Raw genomic sequence first — 25080 nt, 5'->3', positions numbered from 1 at the left:
ACCTGTCGAAAGATAAGGAATTGTACAGCCACTCAAAAGCCGAACCAACAGCGCAGGGTTTGTAGGGTTTTTCCATTGTAGACAAGTTAGCTCGTTCTTTCGTATTGAATTTGCGTCGGATTAACGGTTTCACGTTGGCAGTTGTAGGAAGGTCCGTTTTACCTTCGCTGTGTAGTTGTGGGAAAATCCACAAAAATGTGCCCAGTAGGTTAGTGCTGGAAAAATTTATTTCTTGGCTAAAAATTCCTCAACGTGGATTTATTTTTCAAGGAGTTAGTACTGTAAGGAGGACCACTTTTTCGATTTTGTGATAAGCGCTATCCTAATGGATTTCTAGATAAATTTACAGGGCTCCCAGAGTTCCTATAATTCCTATAAATTCCTATAATTTCAATATGCTAGTATAATTTCCTATTTTCTCAAAATTGTTCCTATAAATTCCTATTTTTTCGAAATTTTCTAGTTTTTCTATAGCTATATCCAGAAATTCCTATAATTTTAAAAATAATGTATTAGAAAATAGCCTTAACGTTTGAGAAATATTTGATTTCTAAATAGAGCTTAGCTCTGGCTTAGGTCCGGTGTTTCCGCAAACATCAACGGTTGGGCTCCCAGAGTTCCTATAAATTCCTATAATTTCCTATTTTATTCAAAATGGTTCGTATAAATTCCTATTTTTAGCTAAAATGTTCCTGTAAATTCCTATTGTGAGCTAAAATGTTCCTATAAATTCCTATTTTTTGGCTAAAAATGTTCCTATAAAATCCTTTATTTTCTCGGAAATTTCCTATAATTCCTACAATATTTAAAAAAAATCGCTTGGAGTCCTGAATTTAGTGTTTAGGTGATTTTAGAATATTGATTTTGTGACGTTATTTTTATTAAAGGGAGTGTGGTGGATCAACGAATTTAGTTTTCTGTTATCAGATTTAACTGAACCTAGAGATGATTGGCGTTAGCCTAGCTGATTATTATTACGCTAAAAATATGTGGTGGCGGGTGTTAGCAGACGATATTTTAATTTAGTTAAGACGTGGATAAACATAAGTTCGAGTGGTCGAACATAAGTCCAAAGGTGCACAGGATCCACTGGATTTCCCTGTTTTTACCTTGGATTTCAGGATATATTGTCGGAAATTCCTAATACTTTCGCCTAAAGTGGTACCTTGGGTATTCACATTGCTTATAACTATTTATTTTTTTAATTATAGAGTAGTATCGCTCTGTAGCTTTGGGCTATGGCTGCCATTTTGAGGGCAGTTTTTATCTATAGGAAAAAGCATGGGTGACGTCGACATACGTCACGGTGATATTACTCTATTATTTAGTTTGAATGGTCTCGCAAAAGTAGCGTTTAAAATTCCCGTGTTCGCAGTTGCCTTTTATTAGAAAATAACAGAGGTGGCGACATCTATAGTTAGTTTTTGTAAACGTAATTAACTATTGAATTTTCTTAATAACCTTTTCCCGCTAGGTTCGTGGCCTAGCTAGTGGTCCTAACACAACGAATTATTTCCTAATAAAATAAAAATACGCGTCGTCTGCATAGAGGGCCGCCAGCTCATGGATTAATCAATGGCCAGCTCGACCACGAACCTAGCGGGGAAAGTCTTAAATTAACTCATCATTAAGGAAATTAACTAACTTCATTCAATTATATAAACCGGCCATTTTAAAACCCGAAACAAATATATTATTTTAGAAGAAAACGAATTCGCTATCTAAAAGTTACAATTAAAAGCGTGTAACTCGTGTTCCTGTACATAGAGGGCGGCAGTGTCTTCACTAACTTTTCCCAAGTTGCGTGAAATTTTGTTTTTAATTTTCTAGTGATATATTTTTCATTTATGATTTTTTATACCATATAATTATTTTATATTTGATAAACCGTAGACAAATAAAAAAATATCCAAGACAACTATTCTCACCAGAACGCGTCTAAATTCAACGTAACCTTCGACTACTAGCGCCATCTTTTGAAACATTATAGCAAACGCTGTATTGCGTAACTTTGTGTACAATCTACGTAGCAGACCTTTTATGGAATTTTTAGACCGACGAATAATGCACGGAAAAACCAACCGGATATTGTACCAAATTCCGGTTCATACCCTTCGCGACCCCCAAATAGCTGTCCTGAAGAATATTCTATCTAGGAATATAATACTGCGTACCTGGAACACAGGGGCGTAGGAACCAGGGGGGCAGGGGGGGCAATGCCCCTCCCTAGAATTTTGCTGGGAGGGGCAACTAATGTTATTGCCCCCTCCAACTTTTTGGTCTGTTGAAATCTTCAAAAGGCTCAAATGCTCATTTTAAACGCATATAAAGCTTGTAGAACCACAACTGTGTTTAATTTTCAGTCTTTTCCTACCAATTCACATATAAGAAAAATTACACATGCACTCGGAGAAGCTACACTCCATTAAAAATTCAAAACCATTCTTTAGGCCCCTTTTCTTTGCTCTTTGCCCCCTCCAACTTCTAGAACGTTCCTACGCCCCTGCTGGAACATAAATTTGTATTCCCCCATCACGGACTCGCTGTTTTAACTTCGGCAACGCAAGAGCTATACAATTTCGGACATACGAGCATAGCGCCATCGTAAAAATAGGCGGAATGTTTTGTCTCTATAAATTTTGCCTACTTTTCATTCTATTCACAAGGATTCTTTGTACAAGTTGAAACACGAATATTCTACCTGGATTCTACGAAACTAATTTCGGAGACGTTTATTTAATTTGAAGACAAAATAAATCTTTAACACGATTTTAAAACCGGCACGCATTTCTAACCAAGTCCCAACGAACACGCGGACGAAATTTTTACTACGGTGTCCGCTAGGTGTCTCTAGTATCATATGTCCGAATTCCAAACATTGCCAGGCCTATGAATCCCATATTTCCCCTCCAGTATGTCCATCCTCCTAGATTCTATAATGGATAAACTAAGCCTCTTTAGCCTCGGTAGCTGCTAAAACGCAACATAATATCTAAATCAAAAATCCGACAAACCGTGTCGTATTTATTCCGACATTTACGCTCTAAATTTAGACATTTGGACCTTTTTTTCGCCTCTCTGAATTTCTCCATAAAAAGCTAAAGAAAAACGTGCTTATAATAGCGAACTTTTCTTGTCTCTATAAATATTAAATGAACCGTAAATTGTCACTATTCAATTTCGAGTTTTCTTTTCACAACCGAAATATATCGGCTTGTATTTTATTATTTTCATATAAAACCTCCGAAGATACCGGTACCTATTCGAAAGTTAATCTAATATTAGCATTTTTCGGAAACCCGATAACTCGATGGTACTGTTCAGCGTGACCTACAGAAAGGTCATTTCTTGATATTTCGCTACTAAATTTTTCTTCATTAGAGGTTTACGTAAAAATTTATAAAATTTATTGAAATATGTCGAATTTTCATCCCAGAATTGCATCATTTGGGGAAGTTTCGTATTAAAGTAATCTTATAAAGTGATGTTTGGGAAAAAAAAAGTGTATTTTTTTTTGCGTCGAAACTGTTAGAAATAAAATAAATAAAATTTAAATAAATAAAAATTTCTTAAAATGTTGTTTAAAAACTAAATTAGCCCCTAAATATTCTACTTTTCAACCAAAACAAATCTGAACTAAAATGTACTTCTTTTCAGCTGAATTAAATCTAAGCTTTTCAATCCAAATAAATCTTAACTAAAATGTACTACTTTTTAATCCAACAAATCTAAACTAAAATTTACTACTTTTTAATCCAACAAATCTAAACTAAAATTTACTACTTTTTAATCCAACAAATCTAAACTAAAATTTACTACTTTCTCACCCAATAAATCTATACCAAAACGAATCACAACTAATCTAAACTAAAATATACTACTTTTCAACCCAATAAATCTAAACTGAACTGAACAACTAAATTAAAGCCTCAAGAAATTTAAACTAAAACGAACAACGAAATTAAAGCCTCAAGAAATTTAAACTAAAACGAACAACGAAATTAAAGCCTCAAGAAATTTGAACTAAAATGAACAACTAAATTAAAGCCTCAAGAAATCTAAACTAAAACGAACAACGTAATTAAAGCCTCAAGAAATCTAAACTAAAACGAACAACGTAATTAAAGCCTCAAGAAATCTAAACTAAAACGAACAACGAAATTAAAGCCTCAAGAAATCTAAACTAAAACGAACAACGAAATTAAAGCCTCAAGAAATCTAAACTAAAACGAACAACGAAATTAAAGCCTCAATAAATCTAAACTAAAACGAACAACGAAATTAAAGCCTCAAGAAATCTAAACTGAACTGAACAACTAAATTAAAGCCTCAAGAAACCTAAACTAAAACGAATAACGAAATTAAAGCTTCAATAAATATTAAATAAAACCAACAACGTAATTAAAGCCTCAATAAATCTAAACTAAAACAAACAACAAAATTAAATTACGCCAAATAACACGAATTGAATGTAATAAAATCGATAAGAAATAGAATTCGTACTAACAAGGAGACGACCCGAGGTGTTACACACCGATTTCGTTCAAACTCGGGGGATTGTTAGACCTTCATGTAACTTGTAAAATCCTAAAGGGAATTTATTCAATGGGCAACGTTTTTGCCATGGCAACGAAAAATGTTTTTGACAACATAAAATGGAAATTTTTCCTATTTAAGCCATATCGGTTCATTTTCACCCATTTGGTTCAAATTGATCATTTGTGATCAATTTTGATTTTCTTCGTCAATTTTTAACAATTTTTATTATTATTTCGGTATTTTAAATTTTATTCAATTTTTTAAAATTTTTCTCAGGGGGGGGGGGATCCTTGGAATCGGTCTAAATCCCATGTTATTTTCAATGGGAAAATTTCCATTTTATGTTGTCAAAAACATTTTTCGTTGCCATGGCAAAACCGTTGCCCATTGAATAAATTCCCTTTAGGATTTTTGAAGTTACATGAAGGTCTACCAATACCCCGAGTTTGAACGAAATCGGTGTGTAACACCTCGGGTCGTCTCCTTGTAAGTTAAATTTGTTTTCTCAAACAAAATGTAAAACCTAAAACAATAAAAATTAACATAAAACCAATACAAAGTACGAAGTTGCCCAAACACTGTAATTAATAGAACTTTTACTCTCTTAAGCTATTAACAATAGCGTATTCAGCGTCTCAACACCGCCGTTAGTAGCCTTAGCCCAAAAAGTGCCGCAAACCCGCAATGAAATCAGTTTCACTGTCTATAGCCGAAGGCGTAATAACTCTCAATAAAAGAAAGAGATTTCTGTCGAGAAAGGTATCGCGCGCCACTCTGTGACCTGAATCGCAGTTAGCAGCCTGGCTGTTTGAAAAGAGTCAGACTACGTTAGTGGGTCAGCGGCGGCATAGCTAAGTCAGCTGTCCTCGCAGCCGGGTGGGATATGCCGCAGTCTTCGTGCTGATAATTACAATATATTTTTGCCTCTTTTCATTTTTCTACTAGTTTATTTACCGATAAATTTAATATTTTAATTTAATTGTTTTTTAAATATTTTAATTGAAATTTAATTTAATTGGTTTTTAATTTAAAAAAAAATGAATTGGTCATTTTGTGCTACGGTATTGGCTAGTTTCGGAGCGGCGTTGGTTGTCTGCAATAATAATTTGACCGAAGTTAGTTCTAAAGGTAACGTTCAATTTTGCTTTGTATTTATTGGAGTGTTTATTTTTAACTCCCGAATTAGACTTACTTAACCTAAGGCATATTTTTTTGTGTGGATTATATAGATAGTTTCATTTAAGAACTTACTTCCCCATGCTAAATTTACCAAATATATATATTTTGGGGGGTTTTGTTGATAGTTTTTATCTTTTGTGTTAATTAGACTGTTTCTATATATTATGTTTAATGTGCAACAAAACAGTTTACAAACCAGCAAGTTGTTACACAGCGTATCACAATACAAAGAATATTTAAACAGTTAATTCGTCATATATATATTATGTTTCTGTTACATCGTTATGGATATATATATATATATATATATATATATATATATCCATAACGATATATAAGAAATGATATTTTGATAGTTATATATATAAATATTATTAAAAAACATATTATATAAATATTATTAAAATATATATAATATAAATATTATTCAAAAATAAATATAAATATTATTCAAAAATATATAAAAATATTATTCAAAAATATATAAAAATATTATTCAAAAATATATTATATAAATATTATTCAAAAATATATAAAAATATTATTCAAAAATATATTATATAAATATGATTAAAAAATATATTTTATAAATATGATTAAAAAATATATTTTATAAATATGATTAAAAAATATATTTTATAAATATTGTTAAGAAATATATATAAATATTATTAAAAAATATATATAAATATTATTAAAAAATATATATAAATATTATTCAAAAATATATATAAATATTATTAAAAAATATATATAAATATTATTCAAAAATATATATAAATATTATTCAAAAATATATATAAATATTATTCAAAAATATATATAAATATTATTCAAAAATATATATAAATATTATTCAAAAATATATATAAATATTATTCAAAAATATATATAAATATTATTCAAAAATATATATAAATATTATTCAAAAATATATATAAATATTATTCAAAATATATATAAATATTATTCAAAATATATATAAATATTATTCAAAAATATATATAAATATTCAAAAATATATTATATAAATATTATTCAAAAATATATTATATAAATATTATTCAAAAATATGTTATATAAATATTATTCAAAAATATGTTATATAAATATTATTCAAAAATATATTATATAAATATTATTACAAAAAATAACTTAGATTACGTTAAACGCTTGAAATTATTCGATAAAAATATTTAGAACGCCACTGTACCGTTGCTGAAAACAATATTCTAAATATTCTAAAAACAAAAATTCAGTCACGCGAAATTCTGTGCTATCAATATTGGGAATATACTCAGAAAAAGTCAATGAAACGAGAAAATACATTTTAGTATTTCCAAAAATGAATCAGGTGAAATTCTACGATGCAAATATTAATTAGAAATATTAAATAATCACTGTAAATGTTTAACCTATTTTATTATTTCCAAAAATGAATTATGTTAAATTAAATTCGTTACAAATATCAAACATAAATATTAAATTATAGATGTAAATTAAAAATATTTTATTATTTCCTAAAATGAATTAAATTTAATTAAATTCGTTATAAATATTATACATAAATATTAAATTATAAATGTAAATTAAAAAAATATTTTATTATTTTCTAAAATGAAATAAATTTAATTTAATTCGTTATATTAAACATAAATATTAAATTATAAATGTAAATTTAAAAATATATTTCATTATTTCTTAAAATGAATTAAATTTAATTAAATTCGTTATAAATATTATACATAAATATTAAATTATAAATGTAAATTAAAAAATATTTTATTATTTTCTAAAATGAAATAAATTTAATTTAATTCGTTATATTAAACATAAATATTAAATTATAAATGTAAATTTAAAAAATATATTTTATTATTTCTTAAAATGAATTAAATTTAATTCAATTCGTCGTCAATATTAAATATAAATATTAAACTAGATGTAAATTAAAATATGTTTTATTATTTCCTAAAATGAATTAAATTTAATTAAATTCGTTACAAATATTAAATTATATATGTAAATTTTTAAAATAATATATTTTATTATTTCTTAAAATGAATTGAATTTAATTAAATTCGTTATAAATATTAAACATAAATATTAAATTATATAGATGTAAATTTTTAAAAAATATATTTTATTATTTGCTAAAATGAATTAAATTTAATTAAATTCGTTACAAATATTAAATTATATATGTAAATTTTTAAAATAATATATTTTATTATTTCTTAAAATGAATTAAATTTAATTAAATTCGTTATAAATATTAAACATAAATATTAAATTATATAGATGTAAATTTTAAAAAAATATATTTTATTATTTGCTAAAATGAAAATTATCACTATAAATAAAAAAAAATATTACGATATTAAATACTCATTTAATGACAGAACTCTAAGCAATTATATTTCGAACAGTATGACGTACTGAATATAGTTAAACTAATTATTCAGTCTTCCTTATTTCCTTTTCGATTTAATTTTAAAGGAAAACGTTCCAAATATTTATATTTTCAATGTTACAGTTTTCTTTTCGAAACTGCTGAGGAGGGGAGAAATATACCTTTAATGCTTAATTTAGTTCTAATTCTGTTCTCAATGAAGCCCGAACTAACACAGATACTTTGTCAGGCGTGCAGGGAATCTCAAGTTTAAGGAGACCCTAAAAGAAAGCGCTTTTTTTTCTGGTCGGCGCTAATAATTATTTTTACGTGATTATTTAACCTTTTTTTTCACCGGCTAATTTTAAACTCCGAAATTATCGCGGTTTCACGAAATTTTAACGCTTGTATGATTATATCACCGGCTTAAATTACTTTATTTTTGGATATTATTTCGTAAAGTGTTGTAATTTTAATAGGAAATTAATCAAATTGAGGAAATTAATAATATTTTGTGAATTTTTCGTCTGTATTGTTTATAGCACCAGGGTGTGGTAAAGTTTACGTTTAGTTACAGTGGTTATTTATAATTTTATTTTTAAATAGGTTGTTTTTTTGTAAATTTTAGTGTCCATATTTTGTAATGGTTTCAGTTGCAAATGATTTTTAAAATAATTATATTTGTAGAAAATGTTGACTCAAAATGTCAGAATTTTTAGTATATTAATAAACATGACTGCATGTGGCAATATTATTTTTTCCAATGTTACCCGTTACAAAAGTGTTTTTACTGTCATAAGTAAGATAATGTTTATTATGTTACTTATGTTATTATTATTATTATTAAAAATGGAAATTTAAGTATTTTCAAAAATAAAATTCTTAATAATTAAAACATTATTTTAAGTCTATTTCAATTAGGTACAAGACCCAAAAATCCTTCATTTTAAATAATAATCAATTAAGTTCATTTTAAATTAAATTAAACCATCAAACATTCTAAAGAGTTATCGAGTCAAAAATAGCTTAAAAATAAACCTTCAGGCTTGACAAAAAACCCCTTTTACCAAAGGTAAAAAAACTGAATTTAAAAAATAAAAGTTCTATTGTTAAAAATACAGCTATACAAGGATAATATTTATAAATTGGTAAATCCTTTTTATGTAAAGGTTTGAACTCTAAAAATATAAAATCTTCATAAATCAGCCAAACAAAATACCTAACGTAAAAATCCCCTAATTAGATTAAGTCTAATTAAGGTAATTTAAAAAAATATCCAATAATTTGCTATTAGCTAAAATTATTACGCAAAAACATTTAGACCCCTAAAAATATAATCGAATCACAAACAAATTACGTAACAGAAAAATAGCTTGATTAGATTAACGTTAAGTATATTAAAAATATTGAGCGAAAATTTCTAAATTATTCACTTCGTTATTTGGAGTTTGTAGGAAAGGAAAAGTTTAATTACAAATATCTATTCTAATCTGTAGCTAATTGCGCGACCAATTATTTCAGCAAAACTACAATGAATACCGTGTTATTACTCAAGATTCGAAGGTGCTTCTAGCAGAGTGTCGTTGTGCAGTTTGAAATATTTTGATAATATTTCATCAAAGTTTGGTTGTGAAAGTTCGCTTCTCCCAGTTTGGTATTTAGGTTTGCCCCAGTTACATAAAAGCGCGATTTGAGCCCATCTACCCGCGATTTCACCACGTGCGTTTCAGATCAGACTGGGCTTGTTTTCCCAAGTTCTTTTGAATTATTTATTGCGAGAATATTTTGGACTGTGTCGTATCTAAGGTACGAGATCCATACATTTACGAACAAATTTATGATGATACGGCTTAACGTTTTTCGATTAATTTTTAATTTAGAAAATTGTTTTCAATTTTTTAAAATTTATTTATTTATTTATTTATAAATTTATTTATTTATTTATAAATTTATTTATTTATTTATAAATTTATTTATTTATTTATTTATTTATTTATTATTAAATTTATTTATTTATTATTAAATTTATTTATTTATTATTAAATTTATTTATTTATTATTAAATTTATTTATTTATTATTAAATTTATTTATTTATTATTAAATTTATTTATTTATTATTAAATTTATTTATTTATTATTAAATTTATTTATTTATTATTAAATTTATTTATTTATTATTAAATTTATTTATTTATTATTAAATTTATTTATTTATTTATTTATTTATTTATCTGTGTTGGAAATATTTTCAAACGAGTTTTTACTCATTTTCCCGTCGGAGCAAGACGTACGTTTTAGGAAACCAATGAGATGTTGGACTGATTTGATTTGTTCGACGCTAAAAATCGTGTCAACACAATCATACTACTTAAGAATGAATAGAAACGCTTTTGCTTTGATACTGCGCTTATATCGGCAAGCTAAAATTTAAACTTATCTTATTTAGATTTAATTACCGCTCGTTATTTTTTTCTTGTCAAATAAACTATTTTTCATCTTCAAAATATACTTCATTTAAATGATGATTCATGATTTGTTTCACCGTTTTCACGCGTTAATTCATGAAGTTATTATGTTTAATGATATGATTCACGCGATAAATCATGAAGTTAAATTATGTTTAATGATATGATTCACGCGATAAATCATGAAGTTAAATTATGTTTAATGATATGATTCACGCGATAAATCATGAAGTTAAATTATGTTTAATGATATGATTCACGCGATAAATCATGAAGTTAAATTATGTTTAATGATATGATTCACGCGATAAATCATGAAGTTAAATTATGCTTAATGATATGATTCACGCGTTAAATTATGAAGTTAAATAATGTATCATGATTTTTTTTATTTTTCATAAAATATTCATTCTTTGATTCATGGTGTAAATTATCATAAATTATTCATTCTTTGATTCATGGTGTACATTATCATAAATTATTCATTATTTGATTCATGGTGTAAATTATCATAAATTATTCATTCTTTGATTCATGGTGTAAATTATCATAAATTATTCATTCTTTGATTCATGGTGTAAATTATCATAAATTATTCATTCTTTGATTCATGGTGTAAATTATCATAAATTATTTATTATTTGATTCATGATGTAAATTATCATAAATTATTCATTATTTGAGTCATGATATAAATTATTCATTATTTGAGTCATGATATAAATTATTCATTATTTGAGTCATGATATAAATTATTCATTATTTAAGTCATGATATAAATTATTCATTATTTGAGTCATGATATAAATTATTCCTTATTTTAGTGATGAAAATAAATCATGATATAAATTATTTATTATTTTAGTGATGAAAATAAATCATGATAAATTTTTCATTATTGAAGTGATGAAAATAAATCATGATAAATTATTCATTATTTGAGTGATGAAAATAAATCATGATAAATTTTTCATTATTGAAGTGATGAAAATAAATCATGATAAATTATTCATTATTTGAGTGATGAAAATAAATCATGATAAATTATTCATTATTTGAGTGATGAAAATAAATCATGATTGACTTTTCATTATTTTATAAATGAATATAAATCACGATTACATAATTAATACACGATTTAAAACCCCCAACTTAAGTTCCATTTAGTATAAAATTGAGGATTTCGTTAATTTAAATATATTTTTATTAATTTTGAATTAATTATTAACGTTTTAAGTCATTTACTAGAAAGCAATCAAGTAAAACTAAAAAGTAGCAAAAATAAAATACACCCTCGTGAAACACTTCAACTTGAATTTCTGGCCCAAAACGGCCTAACCTTTAAAATAATTTCGAAATAAACACTTATCAATGTAGACAAAATATTGGAAATAAGTTAAAACATTTCAAGTGACCAAACTTCGAGAGAAAGTTTTAAGAATCGAGACTGACCTACTTTGTAGAGACGAAAACCACGCTTTCCAAAAGGTGTAAAACCCAATTTTAAGATCCCCAACCAAATACTCGAATTTAATGTAAACATCACAAAATTGAAAGTCGAATATTTTGTACAGGGAAAAATATATTATATTTACCTTTTGGTCAGACGATTTTGGGGATTTTAGGTTGTCAATACTTCGAACATTTTTGGGGGTGGGATAAAAAATAATAGAGAAAAAAAATCCACAGGAAAAACACGTTTTTGAATAAATGCTTTTCGGTTTTGATTTTGTGGAGATTTTTAGCTGCGGGAGATTTACAATTTACAACTTATTATTTTTTTTAATAGTTATAAGGTTTTGTTGAATAACAATGTTGCCAAATAAAACGTTTGAGCCTAAGGAATAATTTTAAAATGTGTTTTTTGTTGGTTTTGTGGTGTGACGCGCGGTTTGGATTGGTATATATTTTGTTCGCGTTTCACGAACCGAGAGGCTAAACTCTGAAGTAAAACGCCTGGAGAAAACGCGAATATTTCTCAAAATAAGCTTAAGCCAGGTTTAACAGTAACTAAGGGTAATTGGCGTTATTTACGCTAAAAACCAGTCATAGCGAGTGTTAACAGACGGATTTTTTCATAAATATTATTATACGTTAATTAGTGGTTTCTAACGTAATTAGCGCCAGAAATACGAAAATTTGGGATTCAGTATAAATATGGAACTTTACACTCCCTTTAAATATGGTCTTCATATTTTTACAAATATGTAACAGTCGAATTTAACTTTTAATTATAGTTAAATAACTAATTTTTCTTCTGCCTGTCACCCTTTAAATTTGCTTTCCTTCCAAACAAATACCCTGGTGGTAGGCCAACAGCAGAACACGTTTGTCTACCACCAGGGTATTTGACTGGAAGGAAAGTAAATTTTAGAGGTCGGCGTTTTATCCATGGATAAAATAAATTCGGCGATATTTAAATAATATTTATTTAAATAACCAATATTTGAATAATAATTGTAAAATGTTTAAAAAATCGAAAGTGGATAAGCCTATTATTTAAACAAAACAAACAATTATATAAATAAAAGCCATTTTAATTCAAATAAATGCTTGGTTGCGTAAAAAACATAATTAAATAAGTTAAAATGATATTCTTTTTACCAACTTTTGTTAAATAAATCGGAAATTTTGTGGATAATGAATAAACAATTCCGAGAAAACCTAGGCCTTTAAAATATTATGCAGTTGTTATGGCAAACTGAAAATTGGCTTATATAAGGCTTCGATAAATTTAACACTCCCTTTAAGTATTGTCTAAAAAATTTCACGAATACAAACGTGTAGATACCCATTCATTTTAAAGCTTAATAATAATAATCAGCTAGACTAATACCCAAGGCACCACCTTAGGCCCGAGTCCTCTAGCGATTTAAATTTTTAGGATATATCGCGGTTGCTATGGCAACCAGAAAATAGGCTTATATAAGGGTAAGAAAAAAAATTAAAAAATTGAGAGTAAATTCACTTTCTTTTGAAATTGCACGTTGAGCAAATGTGCTTTAGAAAAATTCCGACGTTTTTCAACTCTTTTACTTCCTTGCTTCGGCTCAAGACTGTTTCGATTTCTCAAACCGGTTATATCTTTTGGCAGCGAACAGACTTCCCTCCTTGGAATAAAGCATCGTATAATATTAATATAATAATAATCAGGATTTTTTTTAAAGGGGAACCCACTTTCGATGCTGGGCTATTTATTTTCGATTGAAATCTTCTCCGAAAGGCGTGTTTGAATCAAATGCTGAAAGTCTATAATTTCCAAGTTTTAGTTGGAACGAGTATCTTTTGATGCGGCCATTTTTTCTTATTGAAAATGGGTTTTCAACGTTGCGATATTTCGTAGTTGTCTGATTTAAATCACTTGATTCTTTATTTTTTTTTAAATAAAATAAAACTGATTTAAAAGGAGTTTAAAGTTATTTTTTTTTGCATTTTATACCCTAACATTATGTACCATTATTTACCGCACAATTTACCACCTGTTAAAGACAGTATAAAGTTACTTTTTGTATGTTATACCCTAACATTATGTACCATTATTTACCACACAATTTACCACCTGTTAAAGACAGTATAAAGTTACTTTTTGTATTTTATACCCTAACATTATGTACCATTATTTACCACACAATTTACCACCTGTTAAAGACAGTATAAAGTTACTTTTTGTATTTTATACCCTAACATTATGTACCATTATTTACCACACAATTTTCCGACTGTGAACCGCAGTATAAAGTAACTTTTGAACTCTATTACCTGACGTTATGTTCCTTTATTTACCAATCAATTAATTTACCACCTGTTAAAAACAGTATAAAGGTATATTTTGAAAGTACTTTCTATAGAAAATTTGAAATTCCGTTTAAAAGAATTAACAATGATAAATAGTAATTAAATTTAACTAACATTAATTTAAATCTTAATTTACGATACTCATAGAAGAAAAATCTATAAAGCAAAAAAGCAATGCCAATATGTTTAAAAAATTCAAAAACCATTGAAAATTACCGAATTAAATCAAATTAAAATATTTTTATAATTAAGTTAAATTATTTTTTTAATATCAGAAAAATTATAAATATTTGATAATATTTCAGAGTACAAATTACTGTTAGGAGTGACTAAAAACTTTCTCAAACAATTTAAAATTTTAATTATTTTCACCGATAACATAGTTCCGATTGTAAACATCGCAATTAAAATGAAATAATATTTAAATACATTAACGGTTTACAAAATGCCATATAATTGTCCTTATGCCATACGTTACCGAAATTTCTTCCGTAATAAATTCGAAATTGCCGCTCGAGGCTATTGGTATTAGCACCTTTACGGCCACGTAAAAGTAATTACCGTATTGGTTACGATTTTAATCAAGGTTTTTAAAGGAATTAACTAAACCCTCCTCTACAAGGTCCACACGAAATTGCGATACTCACCTATCATAGAGTATTAGGTAAATTCTAGACGGTTATGTATTGATTTCCTAATGTCAGGTGAATATCTAGTTTCCCGATTGGAAATGTCAACTTCGTTCCAACGTCGAAGGTGTAATCGACAGAAAAAATTGCCAGTTATACAATTTCTAGTTTATCCATTTGGGCAAAACTTGAATTGTCAGACACATATTCCGTTTTAATTATAAAGCTTGTTTTTAATCTCGATGTCATTATTCAGGAATTTGATCTGTCTTATCTAATTGAGGGAATTGTAATTATGCAAAATCTATTTTATCTCGGATTGGTTTGAATAGTTTAAAAGGGTTTGGTTTTCGTCTCAATAATGGATTTAATTTACAATTTAATGAAAAATAAAGAAAATTTATTTTTTTTGTTATGAAACCGATGTAATAAATCTTTAATTGAAAAAAAAAGCAATTTGATTAAAGGGAAACCCTATGAATGTTTAGTTACATTTTCTGCCACCAGATGGGGTGAGGACTCTCTCAGCATAGCGCTGGATTGCGTAGAGTAATGCTCATATAAATTATCTCTACCAGAGGCGAGTAAGATCCTGTACGTTTCAAAACATATACTTTTAATTAATTAATATTTCGGCCAAAAAATATGCAAATTAAAAAATTAAATTAAATCCATAAGGCACTTAAAACAATTTTTAAAATATGTTTTATAAAATAATTAAGGGTCTAAATTGGCAATGTGTTAAACGACTTCCATTCTCATAAAACAGTTATTTAAAAACTGTCAAAATGAATGGTTTTGATTTGGCTCGAGTTTACGTTTGTTTTAACAATAACTAGACAGTTAAAAAATTGCTAGAAACCAATTCTAGAATACAAATCCTAGTTTTACTTTAAAAAAAACTATTCTACCAAAAAACCAAACGCAACAAAACAGGTAAAAAAATGGCATGAATCGTGATCAGTGTTAAGCATCGAAATAATTATAGTAAAGTAAATGTACTTGCTCCTCCCGTCATCACTTATAAAATAACACTATCTATCGAATTGGGGGTAATAAGTTAAACGTTCGGGAGATGATAAATTAAACGTTCGGGAGGTAATAAGCTAAACCTTCGGGAGTTAACAAGCTAAAATTTCAGGTGGTAACAAGCTAAAATTTCAGGTGGTAACAAGCTAAAATTTCAGGTGGTAACAAGCTAAACTTTCGGGAGTTAATAGGGAAAAAATTTTAGGTGGTAATAAGCTAAAGGTTTTTGAGGTAATAAGCGAAACGTTGATGGTAACAAGTTAAACAAGGTTTTTTAGGTGATAAGCTAGAGGTTTTGTGGGGTGATAAGCTAGAGGTTTTGTGGGGTGATAAGCTAGAGGTTTTGTGGGGTGATAAGCTAGAGGTTTTAGGGGTGATAAGCTAGAGGTTTTGTGGGGTAATAAGTTAGAGGTTTGGGGGTAATAATTTAAACGTTTTGGGGGTAATAAGTTAAATGTTTAGGGGTTAATAAGTTAAACGTTTTTGGGTAATAAGTTAAATGTTTTGGGGTTAGTAAGTTAATCGGTTTGGGGTAATAAGTTAAATGTTTTGGGGTAATAAGTTAAATGTTTTGGGGTTAATAAGTTAATCGGTTTGGGGTGATAAGCTAGAGGTTTTGTGGGGTGATAAGTTAGAGGTTTTTGAGGTGATTAGCTAGAGGTGTTTGGGGTGATTAGCTATAGGTTTTTGGGGTAATAAGTTAAATGTTTTGGGAGTAATAAGTTAAACGTTTTGGGGTAATAAGTTAAACATTTTGGGAGTAATAAGTTAAACCATTTAAAGATGATTAATGACACTTTTGGAGGGTGATTAATTAAACGTTTTGGGGGAACAATAAAAGATAAACGTTAAATAAATCCCATAATTAATATTAATGCCGTACACGTTAACGTTTCGAAGTAGATCCTTAACTTCGCTAATTTCGTATTCCCTGATTAGGCCTAACAAAGTACCGATCAACATTAATTAAAAGTACATCGTCAAAAAAAACCTGCGAAAAAGACCTGAACTTAATGAACTTCCTTTTAAGACGTCTTCGTATAAAACGGAATGAAGACCTTAGAAATTGGTCGCGCTACTCGCTAGCCTAGTTAGACCGATCTACGCCATAGTTGACACAATTTGGGGCAAAAAAAAAACATTTTTTGTTGGTGACAAAAAATAAAAACTGACTAAGCTCGTTCGGAATATATTCAATTTTTTCTTTTAATATTAATTCGAAAATTTTTTTTTACAAGGATTTTATGAAATCTCTCCAAATTTAAAAAAAAAACCCGCTCCGAGTGCTAATAAATGTTGCGGTTTTTCGGGCCAATAAGAAGAAATTTCTTAGCTTTTTCCAAAGCGGATCCGAATTTTCAAACTAGTAATTTCGATTCTAAAATGTATGTAATTTTGGGTATATAAATATATATATATATATATATATATATATATATATATATATATATATATATTATTTATCTACAACTTTATTTGGAAGTTTGATGAAATATTTACAAATTTAAAAAATACCGTACCAGTGAATCTTTACAATTTATTTAAAAAAAACTCTGGGATAATTTTGAAATAACCGCACGTATGTTAAGAGATGTAAATTAATGTCATATTAATGTGTACGTGTTATATTTTCAACTGACCAATTTTAAAGAAAGGTAAACCAGATCGACTTCAAAATGTTCGAATTGTGGAGTTGCTAATCCTTACTCTTATTTGTCAGTGATGATAATAAGTTGTTGATAAATTAGGGCGACGAATGGTTAGTCTAGTGCTTTAAACCAAAATAAGATCAATCTGATTTGTGATTCGACGATAACTGATTGTCTTAAGTCAGCTCGATTTGGATACATTTGTTCGAATTTCATTCGTCCGAACGGTGGTACAAATGTCCGAATGATCATTTGTCCGAACGCCGGAAAACAGGATCGTATGTCCGAAAATGTATTTCATTTGCCCGAAAAATTTATCACAACTTTTGTTGGTGATTTAGTCGTTCAATTTATGTTAACTTTACTGGCGAATTTCATTTGTTCGAATAATCGTTTGTCCGTTTTTTCGAACATTAGGAATTGGTTTTTTTTAATATTGTTAATATAAGAAAATAGTAACATTAACGTGAACCTAACCTAACCTAAAATATCCACAACATTCAACGCAATTCCCACTAAAAAAATTCGGACAAAAAAAACAGCAATAAGAAATACTAATTTAGCGACAGAATTCGGACAAGTGATGCTACCGATTCGGACGAATGAAACAAACAAGTTGTCCAATTCGAACAATTGAAACATTTGTTATTTCGGCGGTTCGGACGATTGAAATTCGAAAAAATGTACCTACCCGTCAGCTCAGATATCGGATTCCGATTTTGATGTCATTATCTGCGCAGATCGGATTCCTTTTCAGTTTTAAAGTGATAAATGTTTTTTTTTTAAATATAACAGATCGGCTATCCGAGAATCTATGGCACTATCGGATGAGATCTAGGATACGGTTGTAAATCGACCTTGACCTCTACATTTTTTGAAAGAAACTTAGTATTATTTTATCTATATACCTGCAGTAGTTAAAAAAATATAAGAACTAGGGCTGCCACAAGTCAAGGGAATATAAAAATGGCCTGAAAGGTCAGGAAATTTTAATCTGAAAATTTTGTGGCAACCCCGAAAACAGTTGTCTGTTCAATGCACAGTTTGTAAAAGTCAGCGAATTAGTCACTTGGCACTTTTTGAAGGTAATTTTACTCTAGATGTATGACCAATTATGTTCATTTATTTCCTTGAAAATTTAGCAAATTTTTTCAACATTGCAATAACCTTTTTACTGAAATATAAGTCCATTAAAATGATAAGAGTAAAATATAAAACAAACATTTTGGCCTAAAAAGGCAGGGAAAATCTCTTAAAACGGTCAGGGAATTTTAATCTGAAATTTTGTGGCAACCCTGAAAACAGTTGTCTGTTCAGATATTTTTTCAATGCACAGATAACAAGTTAAGAATGTCTATCAGTTATCACTAACGGATATTTAAAAATTACCGGATCAGATCAGATCTAATTTCTTATCTGATATTGAAATAAGCTTAAAAAAGTTTTAAGCAATTGTTAGTTCTTATATAGCGAATTTTTCTTATATATTCTAAAATTGAAAAATGAAAACCAAAAATTGAGGCATTTCTTGTTGATCAAGGCTAGATGATTTAAATAAATTTGATTTAGAACATTACATAAATAAATATTTCAATTTATTATTTATTTAAAAAACATTGATCGTATTGCATTTCAATGGATGTATATAAATAGTGGCAAAATATAGCTTTTTAAACAATTCCAATATAAAGCCAATCTGAGCAAACTTAAATATTAAAAAGTAACTAGAATTGTTTTATAGTGTACAAATAATCGTTGTAGAGTTTTTACTTGATCCATCATATTACACTAGTTATCAGAGTATTGATCCAGAATAACTAGAATTAATTAGGAATACATTTAATTTTAGAATTAGTTACCCATGAATGCAAAGTACACATAAATTAAATTGAAAAAAATTAATTGTTAAAAAAATAATAAATTCGATTAAATAGCATAAAATAAAATTACAATTTTAAATAAAAAGATTTAAAAAATAAAAAAAGTTTGTATTGAATTTAAAATCCGACCATACGATTTACAATAAAATAATTTTATTTTATTTAAAATCAGAAAGTTCAATTTGAATTGAAAATTAATTTGATTTAAAATGAAAAAATTAAATTAAAATCGATTTATTTGATTTTTATTAAAGAAATTTTCCATTTTTCAAAAACGTGATATTTAGCGAAATTGAAAAGTTCTTTTGTAGGGGGCTCTCCAACTAACACATAACTCCCGAAGTGTTAAAAAAACCGCAGTCAATTACATAATTTGCATTCTATTAATATAAAGCTCTAAATACCGAACAAAAGAATATGTTAAAAGCGTTCTTAAAAAGCAGATACTCGAAACAACACCCCACTTAATCACTTAAAATAACAGGAAAACGCTACTTTCGAGCCATCTAACAACCGGAAGATCCCAAATTGATCCGGAAACTACTTGAAATAAAAACCAAGCCTCTTCCAAAGTTACGAAAAAGGTCAAAAACTCTAAAAATAATCTCGGGTAACAATACTTTTCCCCCCTCTTTGAAAACAAACACCGTCCAAAAAAATCGAAACGACAAACACTTTCGTTAAAAACAAAATCCTTTTTTTACACACGACAGCCAAACTGGCCCATATATTTAATAATAATAATTAAATTTAACAGACATTAAAAGTGTTCCGAAAACATTGTAGTTTTCTTTGGCGGCGGCGAGCGCGTGGCGTTCGTAGTAATTCGCTGCGAGCGTTTAAATTGAAAACTTCAAAAGTGCGGAAGTCCGCGAATCTGACCTACTGAGTAACTTTTATTAAAACGAGTCGCGGGTGTTTCGCGAATTCCATACGGCAAACGTCTGAACGTTAATTTGTCCAAGGAGGGGTTGTTTCGCGGTTTCTAAGTCGCGGCGAACGTTTTGGTGAAAGTTAGGGTAACAGAAATTGGGTCTTGAAAAAACTCGAAAAAGTGTGGATTATTTTACGTCCCGCTAAGTAGGGCTGCGGAGGGCTTGGTCCACTTACGAGTTGTCAGTGTGGTTTTTATTAATTTCTTTCTTTCTGATATTTTAATTGGAAGTTTTTATCGGAAGTCGCGGAGCTTTTAATTGCGCGTGTCATCTAGGAAATGTTAATTACAAATAATGATTCGGATAATTAGTACTATAGAGTGTTACTTATAGTGGCCACCAGAAATCGTTAATATTGGCTAAAAGTTATTTTATATTGAATATTATTAGTCGTTAAAAAATAATTAACTAAATTTTTAATTAAAATTTTGTTTTGTTTTGAAAAACGAGTTAGTTAATTACATTTAATATCTCGGGGGGAAAAAACTAAAAATACACTAGAAATTAAGAGGCAATTTTATAAATTAAATTAAATGGTGGAAATTTAATTTAAAAGTATTAATTTTTCATTATTATTTAAAGGGAATATAACCTCAAGTCTTTTAAAGGGTTTTTTTATGTTTTTTTTATGTTAACAATTTAGGCGGGAAATCACTAACCAGCGCCCAAAATATCTGAAGCCATATGATGGAGCGGGAAATGGTCGAAGTGTTGGTGTTCCACACCAAAAACCCTGAGGTTATATTCCCTTTAATGGATTTATTAATTTTGATGATGAAATGTGGGAATATTACTTTCAAAACTACCTATTGCGTGTTTTTTGCCTTAAATAGTTATTTATTTAATTGAAATAATTAGTAAAGATATACATTTTTTCAAATAAAGCATTTCCCTTCAATTATTAAAATCCATATTTTATTTAAATTCCAGCCTTAAGCTGTTTTTGCTTACAGACGATGTATCAAATGTTAATAATCTTAAAAATCGTTCTTGATATAAGAGGAAAGATCAATGTTTATAATTTTTTCAATTATTTTTATTTAAAACTAATTTTATGAGAAATTAAGAAAACAAATTATTTAAATTTTTCATTTTCCTATTTACGAAATATTTTGCAATTCAACGAATACATCTGTCGACAACTAGTAACTGGACCAAAATCCTCCATCCTAGCATGACTGCGTTACAATACGAGGTCAAATTAACAACAAAATAAGGCCATCTCAGAAAGTGAAAAAGAAAATACGCCATCACTTCCTCCAATTGTCCACAATTTGAAATGAAAACCATCCCCGTGTTCCCCGCAACTCCACGAGAAATAAAAACCCTGCCAAACTTCCTACGTTCAACCTACCCGTAGACGTACGCGTCAGGTATTCCCACCAATGACGAAATCATCTTAATCTGACCATCTTAAAAAAAGCAACACTTCCGGAAAATAAAAACCGAAAATGGTGTAATCTTAATAAGGGGGCGTGGTCGAAAACTAACCCCACCTAGTGGCGCCCTCTCCCAAATACCCCCCTGTCAAATAAATCTCCATTTAAACCAGAACAATCAGTACTTTAATTGAGACAGAGGCGACAATTTTTCCTACTTAACATAATTAATATAATCACATCCGGAAGTGAAAGGCTTAATCTTCGCAATTTCAAATTGATAACTGCCATCGCTCAAGGAGCTAGGTCATTTCTTATCTGATTAATATTGGAAGCTATTGTGCGAGTCTTCTTAAGCTGGTGGGTGGGATTTTCGTAGCTCGGGGGAAACATTCCGCACGAGGAAGTAGTTATGTCAACAGGATTATCTTTATTTGAGTATTTTGAATACTAAGCGTAGATGACAACATGGTTGGTATTGTTTTTTAAGTTTATTTTCCAAGGGGGGGTAAATTGTTTACTTAGGTGATTTGTCAAACCGGAAGTATTTTTTGTTTGTAAGGGGGGTGGTTGTAATAATGAAGGGGCCTATTCTGTTAGCACGTAATGAGGATACGCGGTGAAATACAAATTATAGCAGAAAATGACTATGTTAGTTTGATAATTATTTTTTTAATTTTTTTTAACTTCTTGTAGCATTTATAAGTAAAAAAAATGGTTAGAAAAATATTTGTTGCTTTTACGTATTGAATTATAAATGTTGTTCGAAATGACTTTGGAAAAATGCAATATAAATTAAAGAAAAAATACACGGTATAATATGGAAATAATACGAGAAAAATTATCGAAATAATTTAAGAAATGTTATCGGAATAATATAAGACAAATTATCGGAATAATATAAGAAAAACTATCGGAATAATATAAGAAAAATTATCGGAATATTACAAGAAAAATTATCGGACAAATATAAGAAAAATTGTCGAAATAAAACAAGAAAAATTGTCGAAATAATGCAAGAAAATTACGATAAACATTATCGGAATAACACAAGAAATATTTCGGAAATTATAACACGGGTTACTACCCGCTATCAACGTAACTAACGTCGCTTACCTTAGCTTTTGTTAAATTTGTTGGTTAAATGAACCACCGTTATTAGGGAACTTTCTACTACCTTTAGCTTCGCAACCTTTCTTTCAATTTTCACCAACCAACCTTTTATCATTAACTACGCCTCTTTCAATTTTAACCAATCAAATCTTTACTTTTACAACGTCTTTTTCAATTTTAACCAATCAAATCTTTACTTTTACAACGTCTTTTTCAATTTAAACCAATCAAATCTTTACTTTTACAAGGTCTTTTTTAATTTAAACCAATCAAATCTTTACTTTTACAACGTCTTTTTCAATTTAAACCAATCAAATCTTTACTTTTACAACGTCTTTTTCAATTTAAACCAATCAAATCTTTACTTTTACAACGTCTTTTTCAATTTAAACCAATCAAATCTTTACTTTTACAACGTCTTTTTTAATTTAAACCAATAAAATCTTTACTTTTACTACGCCTCTTTCAATTTGAACCAATCAAATCTTTACTTTTACAACGTCTTTTTCAATTTAAACCAATCAAATCTTTACTTTTACAACGTCTTTTTTAATTTAAACCAATCAAATCTTTACTTTTACTACGCCTCTTTCAATTTGAACCAATCAAACCTTTTACCTTCAGAACGCCCCTTTTAATTTTAACTAATCAAACCGTTATCATTACAACGTATCAATTTTAAAACCATTATTTCAATCATTGGTATTTTGTTCCAGTCTTCAACCAATCGCAACAAGAGAACTCCCGGGATGACCTTTCACCTCAACAACACTCGCTGGAGGACGCCCAAAGCAGCCTGCACGCCTTCCTGATCCGCAAAGCCGAGGACGTGCGAGACGTGGTACGTCACGGCTACGTCAAATCGCAACTACCAATCCTGGATCCGTACAGACTCGACTCGATCAAGCTGTTGATGCGCGAATCGGAAGGATTCCTCAACCTCACCCTGAAGAAAACCGTCATCACCGGTCTGGGCGAGTTCGGCGTCAAAGACGTCGCCAGCAACATCGAAGCCGGCCAAGCTAGTGTCCTCCTTAGCTACCCTCAAATCAAAATCACCGGCGTCTACAAACTGAAGGGCTACCTCAACCCGCCATTTAATCAGAAGGTCAGTGACGAGGGCATTTTCGAGGCCGTGGTCCAGCGTGGAGGATCTACTTGGTCCACCTACCTCAGTCCGCTGAACGAAGAAGAAGTACGCGTCAGTCAAACGGACGTCAGCACGTTTTTCGACGACGTCAGTCACGAGTTTAAAAGCTTCAACAAGAAGAACGTCGTGACGTCACCCGAGTTGTTGGACACGGCGGCGGCTGCCGTGATGGACAAGGCGCAGAAGATTATCGAAAATGGCTTGTCGACCGCGTTCGGAGTGTCACTAACGAAGAGTTCGTGGACGCCACCACCCAAGGCGGATCTGTTCCATCATAGCCATAGTTCGTCGTCCAAAAGCATCTCCAAGCGACAAGTACCGTGTAATAACGGAGAAGAAATTGACGAGTACGTCAAGACCTTGTTGAGTTTCGCCGGTCGTATCGTCCGAATCATGGAACCCATTGGTTTCCCCAACATCACCGCCTACATCGACAACAATCTCATTGTCTTCTTGTACAACGGACGAGCCAGAGGCGTCTCGACGATCAGCAGCCGCAAAAACCCCTACGTCTTCTGCCCCAACGACACCATCACTTTGGGCATGGTGGTGGGCTTCACCGAACTGACCATCCAGGCCAATTACCGGGTACTCCAGGACTACCAGACGCTGCTCTTCAACGGGGAAGCCGAGATCAAGGTGACGGACCCGGTGGCCTTCGTCCAATTGACGCAAGTGACCCTACCGGACACGACGCAGCAGACGTTGGATCGGCTCAAGGTTTGGAGCATCGGCAAGATCCAGGTGTTGCTCAAGGGGCTTGGCAATCTGACCAAGGCCATCTCCATGATGTTGACGGACACTTTGAACCGGGATCCGGGTCCCATGGTCAGAATGCTCGAGACCCAGGTGGTCGCCATGGTCCGGCAGCAATTGGCTAACATTAGCGTCCCGATTTTCTCCTTAATTTAAAGGAATTGTTTGGGATACTTTAGAGAACTGAA

At 29.6% G+C, this 25080-nt stretch overlaps 1 protein-coding gene across 2 annotated transcripts; it reads left to right on the top strand.

The window, feature by feature from the left end:
- The first annotated feature begins 105 nt into the window (after positions 1-105).
- On the top strand, positions 106-25080 carry LOC149961901 (uncharacterized). Of its 2 annotated transcripts, none has more exons than XM_090172061.1 (2): positions 106-208; positions 23703-25080. In XM_090172061.1, exons 1-2 carry the CDS (start codon positions 196-198, stop codon positions 25046-25048), a joined length of 1359 nt encoding a protein of 452 aa, XP_090028187.1. In that variant the 5' UTR covers positions 106-195; the 3' UTR covers positions 25049-25080. The 2 variants fall into 2 exon arrangements, with proteins under 2 accessions (XP_090028187.1, XP_090028107.1); XM_090171981.1 differs by lacking the exon at positions 106-208 and adding an exon at positions 5484-5667.

This window comes from Leiobunum rupestre, chromosome 1, assembly GCF_980474605.1.
Source record: "Leiobunum rupestre chromosome 1, qqLeiRupe1.1.hap1, whole genome shotgun sequence".
NCBI lineage: Eukaryota > Metazoa > Arthropoda > Arachnida > Opiliones > Sclerosomatidae > Leiobunum > Leiobunum rupestre.
The sequence above is the reverse complement of the archived record's forward strand: the minus strand, read 5'-3'. Positions and strand labels throughout refer to the sequence as shown.

Excerpts from the sequence above, each read along its gene's own strand:
- LOC149961901 (XM_090171981.1), top strand. The coding sequence starts at position 5,577 with ATGAATTGGTCATTTTGTGCTACGGTATTGGCTAGTTTCGGAGCGGCG. Across the intron at positions 5,668-23,702 it reads GACCGAAGTTAGTTCTAAAG|TCTTCAACCAATCGCAACAA; the intron begins GTAACGTTCAAT and ends ATTTTGTTCCAG.